The 11,444-nt window shown below is 42.6% G+C and overlaps 1 protein-coding gene across 2 annotated transcripts in view; it reads left to right on the top strand.

Moving 5' to 3' along the window:
* LOC104610922 (OTU-like cysteine protease family protein) overlaps positions 1–11,444 on the top strand; it is a 43,299-nt gene continuing 31,855 nt past the window's right edge. The window contains exons 1-4 of one of the 2 annotated variants that reach the window (XM_010277780.3): positions 1–136; positions 242–321; positions 1,116–1,199; positions 1,301–1,346. In XM_010277780.3, coding sequence (XP_010276082.1) covers positions 1,135–1,199; positions 1,301–1,346 — 111 coding nt within the window. In that variant the 5' untranslated portion in view covers positions 1–136; positions 242–321; positions 1,116–1,134. Of the gene's footprint in view, positions 137–241; positions 450–1,115; positions 1,200–1,300; positions 1,347–11,444 lie in introns of those variants that run through there. The other variant, XM_010277781.3, reaches the window with a different exon arrangement.

Genomic DNA, 11,444 nt, shown 5'->3' with positions numbered 1-11,444 from the left:
AAGAAAAGAAAAATAAATAAAAATAGAATAATTCTAGGGGAGCAGCAACAGCATCTGAGAAGGAAGCAAAAAAGACGGGGACTTGAGACGGACACATGCGTCAAAGGCTCAAAGCTAAGGCGCCAAGTATTGTGTGGTAAGATAAACGCAAACAGAGCTAATGACCAACTCAGCTCATTTCCGTCTATTGCTACACACGCTCGATATTTATTTATTTATAACGATAAGTACTCTTTCACAGATTTTCAGGGGACAAGCATTTGGGCGTGTACTCTAACAATCCAAATTCTTTCCTTCTTTACGGCTATAACTTTGAGAAAGGTGCTTTTCTTCTTCAAATTGTCTTAGAATTTGGGATCTTTTGAACAGGGGGTTTAATTGATTTTTGATGGGTTTCTTTATTTTGATTGAAATTGAGTTTGTTTATAAGAGAGGTTGAGTTGTACTTGGTGCGTCTTCTGCCTTTTGTGTACATGTAGTTTCCGTTGCTTTTAGTCTGTCCATTGTGTCCTTTTTTTTTTTTAATTTCTCTTTTGTTAATCTTTATATATGTTTGTGGATGGATATTTCTTATTTTTATAAATTAAAATCCTATTCTTTTGCTCTCTATTGTATTTAGTCCAGTTTGATTTGATTGCTGAAGTTGGGCTGTCGTTGATGTTCGAATTCCCTTTTCTTTTATTTATTTTTTTCCTCTGAAGAAAAATTTAGGTGGGTTTTCTAATTCCATATTCACAGAGCTTCTATTGTGCTCTTTTTGAAATCTGAGCTACTTCCCCCACTACCTCTTTCTAATCGTAATGGGTAATGCTATTTCTTGTATTTGTATTTGTTTAGTTTTCTTCTCTCTTTGATGAAGGCTGAATTTCACCCCTCATCCATTTCGGAGGTGGCATTGTGAGCAAGTATTCTTATATTGCTGGGCCCTTGTTTCTTATGTGTTGTCACCTACTACATAGTTGATCTTCTGGTTTTATGTTCTGCAGTTCTTTTTCTTTTCATTTTTTCTTTTGTTGTAGTATTTAAGGATGTATGCTATTGGGTTATTCGACTTTCCTTTGCATTTGGTTAGTTTTTTGTAGGCAAAAACTTATAGTTATTACTACTATTTTCAGGTGTATATTTCTTGATAGCATGGAAGGAATTGTTGTCAGAAGGGTCATTCCCTCGGACAACAGTTGTCTTTTCAATGCAGTGGGGTAAGCTATCAAATACTGTATCTGGTGTTTCCGTTCCTCGGAATCTTATTGATAGAGGTTGTAGATATATTCTCATCGTTTCTATGTTTCCCTATTTGCAGATATGTGATGGATCATGATAAACACAAGGCTCCTGAACTAAGACAGGTTATAATCTATAATCTGTTGTGTTGCCGCCAATGCCTATATACTTGTGGCTTAATTCTTGTGGATGCCAATAATTATGGGTTGGTACATGAAGAAATGAGGTTGGAAGTAGACTCAAATGATGGGTTTTATTAAATTCTCAAATAATGGACCAAATTCAAAGTTCCATAGACTTTGAAACTAGTATGGGAGCATATGGTTGTTTGGCATTTGTTATCACTGTATCTATGTTGACTTTATATGGTAACATTTTATGTTGTTTATCTACTGAATTACTGATGTTGTTTCCATAAATTTGCAGCATATATTACTGTACTGACATTATGTTAATATCAATTGACACACAAATATAACATGGAAACTTTTATTTGTTTATTTAAAATTTTCTTTTTATGCAGCAATTTTCCATCCTATCATATTGATTATTCATGATTTCATAAAGTCTTATTAAGTATTGTTGTTCTTCTTTGTTGTGTCATAAAATTTTTTTTTTATGCTCCCATACTTTGAAATTAGTATGGGAGCATATGGTTGTTTGGCATTTGTTATCACTGTATCTATGTTGACTTTATATGGTAACATTTTATGTTGTTTATCTACTGAATTACTGATGTTGTTTCCATAAATTTGCAGCATATATTACTCTACTGACATTATATTAATATCAATTGACACAGAAATATAGCATGGAAACCTTTATTTATTTATTTAAAATTTTCTTTTTATGCAGCAAATTTCCATTCTATCATATTGATTATTCATGATTTTATAAAGTCTTAAGTATTGTTGTTCTTCTTCATTGTGTCATCATTGTCATTATTACTTGTAGTCTCATTATCATCATTGTGTCATTGTTGTTATGGGAGTTGATTTGCTAGTTGGATCATTTAGCAAAGAACTCTAAATAATCCAGGAAACTTCTGTATGGCAAGCTAATTTGGGGCTTAAATGGAGTCCTCAGATTTTTTCTCTTCTCTCTATATTCTTGGAATAAGTCTGGGCTCAAAACACCTTGCCATGTGCTGAAAAGCCATTTCTTTATTGAGATAGGAATTGGGGCCATTACTTGGTGTGTTGGTAAAATCTTATGCTGGCAAGCATGAGATTGTTGGTTTAAGTCTGAGGGTGGCCACTTTGTGTGAGAAAATGCCAAGGATAATGGCCTTTTTATAAACAAGGATAGTAAGTGGTAATGGAGTCCTTGAATTTTTCTCTTCACTCTATACTCATGGAATAAGTTTGGGCTCAGAACACCTTGACATGTGCTAAAGAATTCCTTTCTTTATTGAGAACTTCCAAATGTTTTAATACACAGAAGCATGGGATAGAGCATTAGGATCTAGGATCTTTTTGTTTGAGAAAACACTAGGATCTTCTAATGCGTGAGGCGTAAACCTCATGAGATTTCATTGTTCCTTAATAAAAAAAGGAACTAAATTGATAATAACTGTAGAGCTATGCAATGAAGGACTATAGTTTAAGGATAGGTAATAGTAAGGTCTTACTTACGAACCTTATTGACGATTAGAAGGCTCTCAGTGTTAAACCAAAACCTGAAATGGGTGCTGACTGCTGAAAATCCCAAATATTTATACAAATCAAATAGACACCCAAAAGCAGAAGTCATAGTACGTGTGGCACAGACCTGAGTAAAGGTAGGGTAGTTGGTAGTTGTGATTGATCCTTGTCTTCTGGATCAATCGTGAGAAGAGAGCAGACTAACAGAGTGGGTGTAGGTGCTTACCTGCTACCCACAATTAGGAGAAATCCATCCAGATTCCAGATGAAAAGAGATAGGTAAAGGGGAATCAGAGTTCTAAGAGGCAGTCCTCTGCTGGTATTGATGGTAATTAGCTGGCAGAGAAAGGTACTTACCATAATGGATTGTCATCGAAGATGGTTGGTGGTGAGCTGGCTGGAAGCTGGAAGATTAATGGGAAAGACATGCAATGAAGTCATATACTGCATCATCTTTTACAAGTATGATTGCTGATGAGATTGTGGAGAATGGTAAGTCTAATAAGCGATCTGGTTCAATTCCAAGAAGAGATTCATGGGGAGGCAGATAAGGAGCAGGATTCTTACCTAGTAAGAGTAAAGTGAGGTGTGAGGGAGGCCCTCAAAATGATAGTACTGATATTCTTGTGCATCTTAGCAGTGCTGAATAGGTGGAGATGGAAATAGGGCTAGTAAGAATGCTGCTGGTACTGAAAGTCTTTGATCTCCTCTTAGTGGTGTCCGCGAGGGAGGGTTGGAAAAGGACAGCATTGGTAATACCATGCAAATTTTTTCATTGCGCATTGGCTGATCAAGTACAATGTGCAGAGTAGGGGGACCTTAGAACCAAGGAAGGTGAAATATTGTCAAGCTCAGATGTATGTTTGGAATTTTTTGTTGGAGAATTGGGGGTTGCTTTGCTGATCGGGGGGGGGGGGGTGACTTAGTGATGCAGTACAGCCTTCTAAAACAAGAGAAGATGCAAATAACTTTTTGGAGAGGTTTGATCATGTCAAAGTTACTAAAACATGTGAGGAGGAATCAATGGACACAGCTTGATTTGGAAGCTGGCAGCAGTTTCTGGTTTCTATTTTTATGTTTTCAAACCAACTAATATTTTCTTTGGGGAGTGTGATATTTTTAGAAGGTCTGCAATTAGTAGAATAGGAAAGTATTAGGGAATTACTATTTTGTAGAATTTCTATATTCTGGTTCCTATGTTAGAAGTTTCTATTTGTAGGAGATTTTAGGATTTAGGAGTCACATGCAGTTTTAGTTATAATCTTTGTGGAGTTTATCTCTAAATGTAAATATGTCCAGAACAGCAGAATTGAATGAGTTTGTTGGGTAGCTGCTCAAGCTCAACACAGATCCTCTCCAAGGGAAGATGACCTCCTGAGTTAGAATTAGAAGAAGAGAAAAGGAAGAATGATGGTAAGACTTTATTCAAAGTTCCCTTATGTAGATACAATGTCATTTTATATTGGTTCAGCTACCATTGTAACTGACTTCCAACCAAATTATAACAACTTGGCAACATGTTCAGCTAACCCCAACTGTCTTTGAAACTGACTCACTAGGCTGACATGGCCTCCTTACTTGTTCTAGAATATACCTGCAGCTTCTGCTAATTTGCTTCCCTAACATCTCCCCCCTCCTCAAAATGGCCATTGTCCTAGAGGTCAAGATGCGGGAAATGGTGGGCTAACTCAGTGCAAGGCTCCCATGATGCTTCTTCAACTGGAAAGCCTTCCCAGTGCACTAGTGCCTCTTTGGGCTGTAAATTGGAACCATCCTTTGTGAAGTCTGGTAATGTAGAGCATACAGTAGTATTTGGGTTGACTGCCTTCTTTAGGAATGGGATATGAAAAACCAGGTGAAGCTTGGAGGTCATCGGCAGTTCTCACTTGTAGGCTAGTGATCCTATGTGCTGGATAACTTTCCATGGAACCAACGGGAGAGTTATTGCAGGCATGGGAAGCCACCGAAGTTTGTCTGTATGGCCGGAGCTCGAGGTAAATAAACTCCCTACTTGGAACTCCATGGGTTGGTGCTTTGCATCATAATGGCGCTTCATCTACTCCTGCGCATGTGCCAGATGTGTCTTAAGCTCTTGAAGGATTTCATCACGTGAGGAAAGACACTCATCAATTGTTGCATTGGTGGAGGAGCCCTTCTTGTAGGGGAGGATGGATGGTGGATCTCTGCCATATAATGCTTTGAATAGTGTTATACTGGCTGACACGTGGAAGGCAAAGTTGTACCAGAACTCTGCCCATGGCAGCCATTGTACCCATTGCTTTGGTCTGTCCCCCACAAAACATCACAAATAGGTTTCGTTACATCTGCTAAGTGTTAACAACCTCAGTTTGTCCATCAAACTGAGGATGATAGCTGGTAGAATTTTTGTGCTTGATGCCCTATAGCTTAAAATATTCTCTCCAAAAATTGCTAAGGAGGGGTCTCAATCTGATACAATTGCTTTTGGTGTCCCATGTAACCATGTAATGTCTCTGATAAACGTTTCTGCCACCATGGCAGCTATGTAAGGATGGACTAGAGGTATAAAATGACTGTATTTTGAGAGGTAGTCAACAACAACAAATAGAACTGGTTTGCCCTTTGAGACTAGTAACCCCATGATGAAGTCCATTAGACCTTGTCTGTTGTCCCACACTTGGTCCGGGATCCGTAATTGCTATAAGAGGCCTGCTGGATGTTGGGCTTCATATTTCTGCTGTTGACAGACATCATATGAAGTCACATAGTCCCTGATCATCTTCTTCCCCAGTAATAATGGGCTTCCAAGCACTTGTATGTTTTGAAGATGCCTGAATGGGCTGAAGTGGCTGGAATAACCAATCAACCTTTGTAGAAAAGTGTTGAATCACAAACTGAATAACCTGGGGTAGTGGTTGGGCCTCAGACTTGAGTAGTTTCAACTTTCAACTTTCAATAGTGGGTAACTGGGCCTGGACACCATAAGTTGGGCCAATTCTGGGAGCCACTGCAGTGCATCAGCAACATGATTAGTTGTTCCTGGTTTATACTCGATGACATAATCATAGCCCATGAGTTTATGGGCCCAATGCTGCTGTTCAGGTGTATGAAATTTCTGATCAAGTAAGAACTTCAGGGTTTTGTGATCTGTTCTAATTATGTACCAGTGGCCTAAGAGATAGGCCCGATGCTTCTGGACTGCAAGGATAACTGCCATGAGTTCCTTCTCATAGGCGGACTTAGCTTGAGGTTGCAGTGAGAGCACCTTGCTGAAATAAGCTAGTGGTTGCCCGTCTTGCATTAACAAAGCCCCTAGACTTGTCCCAGATGCATCACATTCAAGTGTAAATTGTTTAGAGAAATTAGGTAACAAGAGAATGGGCGGTGTAGAGATAACTTGCTTTAAAGTGGCAAAAGCTTGATGGGCCTGCTCGTTCCACTGGAATGCATCTTTGTGCAACAATTGAGCGAGTGAGACGATCAGCATTGCATAGTGTAGTATGAAATGCCTATTGTAGCTTGTGAGGCCCAAGAAGGCCTGCAGGGCCTTAACTGATGAGTGATGTCAGTGGGGCCCATCCCTGAATGCAAGCAATTTTCTCAGGGTTGGCCATGACCGTCCCACCTTTGACTACATGGCCTAGATATTGGACCTGTGTATGTCCAATAATACACTTGGAGGCCTTCACAAACAATTGATTCTATCTCAAAAGATCCAAGGTAATAGTTAAATGGTGTAGATGGGAATCCTAATCAACACTATACACCAAAATATCATCAAAGAAGTCTAAAATAAAATGATGCAAATAGGGACGGAATACCTCATTCATGATGGCCTGAAATGTTGCTGGTGCGTTCGTCAATCCAAATGGCATGATGAGAAATTCATAATGGTTGTTGTGAGTATGGAATGTAGTCTTTGGTACATCAGCTGGGTGCATCCGTTTTTGGCGGTATCCCAACTTGAGGTCAAGCTTAAAGAATATTGTGGCTGTGTGTAAGTCATCTAGTAACTCATCAATAAGTGGGATGGGAAACTGGTCTTCACTATAATTTGGTTTAAGGCCTGGTAATCTTCGCAAAACCTCTAAGTCCCATCTTTTTATTGACTAAAAGGATTGGTGCTGAATATGGGCTTGAATTGGGTTGTATACACTTCTTTTCTAATAATTCTTGTACAGATGTTGAAATAGTTGTGGAGAAGCTTCTGGAGGTTTTGCTGGCTTTCTGTTGAAATGAATGCCTCACTTGGGGCTGTCAAAACCGGGCTAGGGGTCTAACCCAATTCTGAATAGGAGAGGTTGCCCCTCACTGTAGCATGTTTTGATGATGGCCCTCAGCTCCTCAGGTTGGGGTGAAACTGTAGTCAATCCTTCTAAGCGAAAAATTCTCCCATTAAAGGAGAAGTCCATCGTCAACCAAGACCAATCACAGACAACTAGCCCCAACTGTTGCAACTAGTGTTAAGAAAATCAGACTGGACCGGCAGGTCAGACCAGTTGAACCATGACCTGGACCCCTAACTAGTTCGGTAACACCCCAAAAATTGGAACTTACAAAAACTGGTCAAAATCGGATGACCGGTTGGTTTAACCGAAAAATCGGTGAATCGGTCCAGGTTTTATACAATTAACAAACAAACCATCTGTTATATCATGATCATGCCTCTTTAATACACTCACATTTTAAAGAAAGTGAGGGTTAAGAGGTTTGAACCATGGTCATTTGTTTAAAAATTAACAAACCATCTATCCACCCTCTCACCTATGATATTATTAGTAAAATATATTATATATAGTATTTACGTGACATGCAGTATCCATGTATATATATATATATATATATATGTTATGCCATCACAGTTCAAGGTTCGAAATTTCGATACGTATTGGGCCGTATCGGCTGATAGATATCATATCAGGGGCTTCCCGATATGCCCCTACAGGGGGTGTTTTGGGGTTTAACCCGGTTCAGGGGGTAGACAGGCCTTAAACTGATCCCTCTGAACCAGGTTTAAAAAAAACTAAAAAAAGGAGAAATGAGCCTCGATACAGTTCGAGACGCCCTACCGGTGTATTGGTTGTATTGATATTTTGAACCTTGAGTTCAACCTTCGGTTTGATTGCGGTTGAACCTATAACCCATGAACCTCTCCCTTTTCTGGTTCTATGCTTGGTCTGGTTCTCTGAACATTAGTTGCAACCACTGAACACCCAATACAATATCGGCCCCACTAAATTCCATTTGGTAGAAGTCCACCCTGAATATGTACCCTTGCAACTTGAGAGGAAGGTTTTTGCAAATACCAACACAGATGATATGGTTACCATAAGCCAAATGAATCTTAAATGGTGTCACTTGTTCAATGGTCAGGCCTAATTGTTTAGCAACCACATGAGTCACAAAGTTTAATGATGATCCACTGCCAATCAAGCCTGAAATAACCCGGCCTAATAGAGATTCAACCACCCTCATTGTCTAGGAAGATGTTAATCCTGCTAAAGCATGCAAGGAGATTTCCAGTTGGTCTAGCCCATATAGTAGAAGTCACAGATTGCAGATTTGGTTGAATTTCTTGTGAAGGGAAAGAGGAGGAAGATGAAGATTTCAGCAGTAGAGAAGAAAAGAGGAGAAGAAAAGAGTAGGAAGTCAACCAGGATTCTTAGATAAACCCTGGCTGCCAACCCCTCATTATAATTTATACTTAACTTAAAGGATGAGATATTACAAGGATGCCCTTAGTAGGGCGACTACTAATGTAGCTGAACAGTCACAACTTAAAAACATAAAGTAATGGGCCTAAAGCCCAACAACCTCCTAACTAAATAACTTAAAATAAGAATAAAAACAACTAGGCCCAACTCAACACATATTTAGGCCCATGCTCCCCCTCACCCATTATGCCATTTGACACATATGGACTTCACCATTAGAGTCCAATTCCTTTGTTTGTAGTAGAAATATTTGCTGGTTCTTGCATTTATGGATTGAACTGAATTTATCGTTGCAATTATAGCAGAGACCATGGCCACTCTGGGCTTCCATCTTGGCCCATGACAACTTTCTTGGGGGTACTAGAGCTGGCACCATTGGGGTGGACTTGGATTGTGGGCCTTTTGTTCGTGGGTTGGGCTGGGTTCTTGTAGGCGCCTGGCCGGACCGAAGGGGTGGTCCAACTGGTTGCATTGGTGGTCTAGGGAGTAAGGTGGACCACTATGGCTAGGGCTGAACTGACTCGGCCAACTTCGTCTCTTAAGGTGATTGAGTCTTTCTTCTTGCAGACGTGCCAGATGAAGCAGGTCAAGACTCCTGAACCTCGAGCCAAATCCACCCGTCATGCCGTGAACTCCCCGCACCAGGTCAAGACTCCTGGCCCGGGGAGTGGGGGGCAATTGATGGAGGGTGATTTGGTCCGACCTCATAATAAGGGGACACGTGGACGTGACTCAACATAAGTGACAACTCAGCATAACGAGCTCGCTACAACTCAGCGTAACGAGCTCGCTATAACCCAGCCTGACAGCTCGCTACAAGATAATACTCCGTTACCCCGGGCTAAGACTCTCCTAAATAGGGAGCACCCTGAGCTAAGACCCTCCCAAGTAGGGAGCATCCCGAACTGAAGACACTTCGGGTTAAGCTCGTCAGCTCCCTAACTAGAATAAGCTCGCTCCTGTCCAAACCTAAGTAGGCTACCTCGGAGACCTACCTCGGGTAGAAGCACCTCGGCGCATCACCAGCAGCCCGGTGTAAGGTAGCTCGTTGCAGAGCAACTCGGCGTATTGCAGGGGGTTTTCTGCCTGACAACCGTACCTGCCAAACCTGGAGACTACGTCCACGTCTCTCGCCTGGCGGCGTTGTGCCTGCCAACCTTGGAGGTTGTTTCTTGTCTGGCAGGACCGTACTCTGCAGCGATCACCTTTGCCCGCCAACTCAGCTTTGACAAATAACGGCCAGCCACTCCAAGCCGTTATTTGACAGCAGATCACCGCAATAGAGATTCGGAGGCGGTTGCACCTGCCATGTCATGATCATCACTCTCCCCTCTTTCAATCCGGTTGCTAACTTAACCATCGGAGTGTTCCCGCCGGGTGAGCCCCCCGGGTTCCTTCATCTTCTTCCTCACAGGTACCTCTCGTCCGTCGCCAGCTAGGAGCGCAGCCACTTCCAGCTAAGAGTGACTAGATCGCGCACCATCAATTGGCACCGTTTGTGAGAAACGCTTCGAAAAGCCTCTTTCCGCCAAGCACTTTCAGTCAAGTTTTCATGGCTTCCTCCAACAACGCCGTACGCAACGCAAATATGAATACTTCCGGGGAGCTACCTCAGATCCCGACGGTATGCGTCGGTCAGTTCACTGTACCTCTCTCTGTGGATGGGGTCCCGACTTTGAATGTGCCTCAGATCATGACACCAGTGAGTTCTCCCCTCCCCTCCACGGTAGGTACAACCTTCGCCGAACTGTCTGTTCCCCCGGTAGCCGGACATAACCAACTCGAAGATTTGGTGCACTACATGCGAGCCATACAAGCTCAAATGCAGCAAGTCCAACAGCTCCAACTGTATCAGCAACAAGCACTACACCATGTTTATCAACAACAGTACCAGCAGCAGTTCCCACTATTGCCTCTGAACCAGCAGCTGGTTCCACCTCGGCATCCGGCCACACAGCAAGCTAAGCCTTTCCATTGGAACGAACACCCCTCTCGTCGGGGAGAGATCTCCCAGACCCAGAATCCTCTTAGGAGCCAGGTTTCGTTCCGCGGCAGGAGGGAGAAACCAGTTACTCTCACCTCGCCGCGTGTGGTCGGGTCGGCTTTCAGTGTTTGAGATCCCACTCGTAGAAAACCGGTTCGAGGGCCTGGCCGCAGACTCTAGACAAGGTCCCTCAATCCACAGCCACTACCTCGCCGCGCGTGGTCGGGTCGGGAGATTCTCAGCCTAATAGACCCGCATCACCTCAGCTTTCAGAGTTTGAGATCCCGCTCGTAGAAAACCGGTTCGAGGGCTTGACCGCAGACTCTAGACAAGGTCCCTCAATCCATAGCCATCGCCAGCAGTCCGAGCCACTCCCTGTGAGAACTGTGCCTGACAACACAGAGGCCAGCAACACCAATGCGGAGCCGACAAAGAAGCAACGGAGACGCCGCAGAGCTCGCCAAGCTACAACCCAGAACTTGCCCGAACTCCTCAAAGGAAAGGAAGAAGCGAGTTCGGGAGCAGTGAAAGAGAAGTTTGAAAGGTGGGTGCAGTGCGGTGAAGACGATGGTGAACCGGAGGACCTTTCTGTCGATGGCTCTAGCGTGGGCAGTGTAAACGATGAAGGCAGCTGTGCTGGAGGTGATATGGAAGGGTGGAATATTGCAAGATTATTCCAGGGTGAAGACTGCAATCGGATTATCTCATTCCCAAGACCACAGAGTGCGCAAGGTTTATCAGAAGGGGAAATCCGGGAGAACCGGAAGCAGAGCAGGAATATTCTATTTAGGGGTGACCCAGGGGTAGAGTGGAAAGATCAGCAGGTTGACCAAAGGACAGAAGTACTTCCCAACCAACTCAGGAAGATAATTATTTACCAACCTTCGGAACAAGAGAAGGAGG

This window comes from Nelumbo nucifera, chromosome 1 (assembly GCF_055504915.1).
Source record: "Nelumbo nucifera cultivar China Antique chromosome 1, China Antique-T2T, whole genome shotgun sequence".
Lineage (NCBI taxonomy): Eukaryota > Viridiplantae > Streptophyta > Magnoliopsida > Proteales > Nelumbonaceae > Nelumbo > Nelumbo nucifera.
Note: the sequence above shows the minus strand (reverse complement) of the source record. Positions and strands in the feature narration are given on the sequence as shown.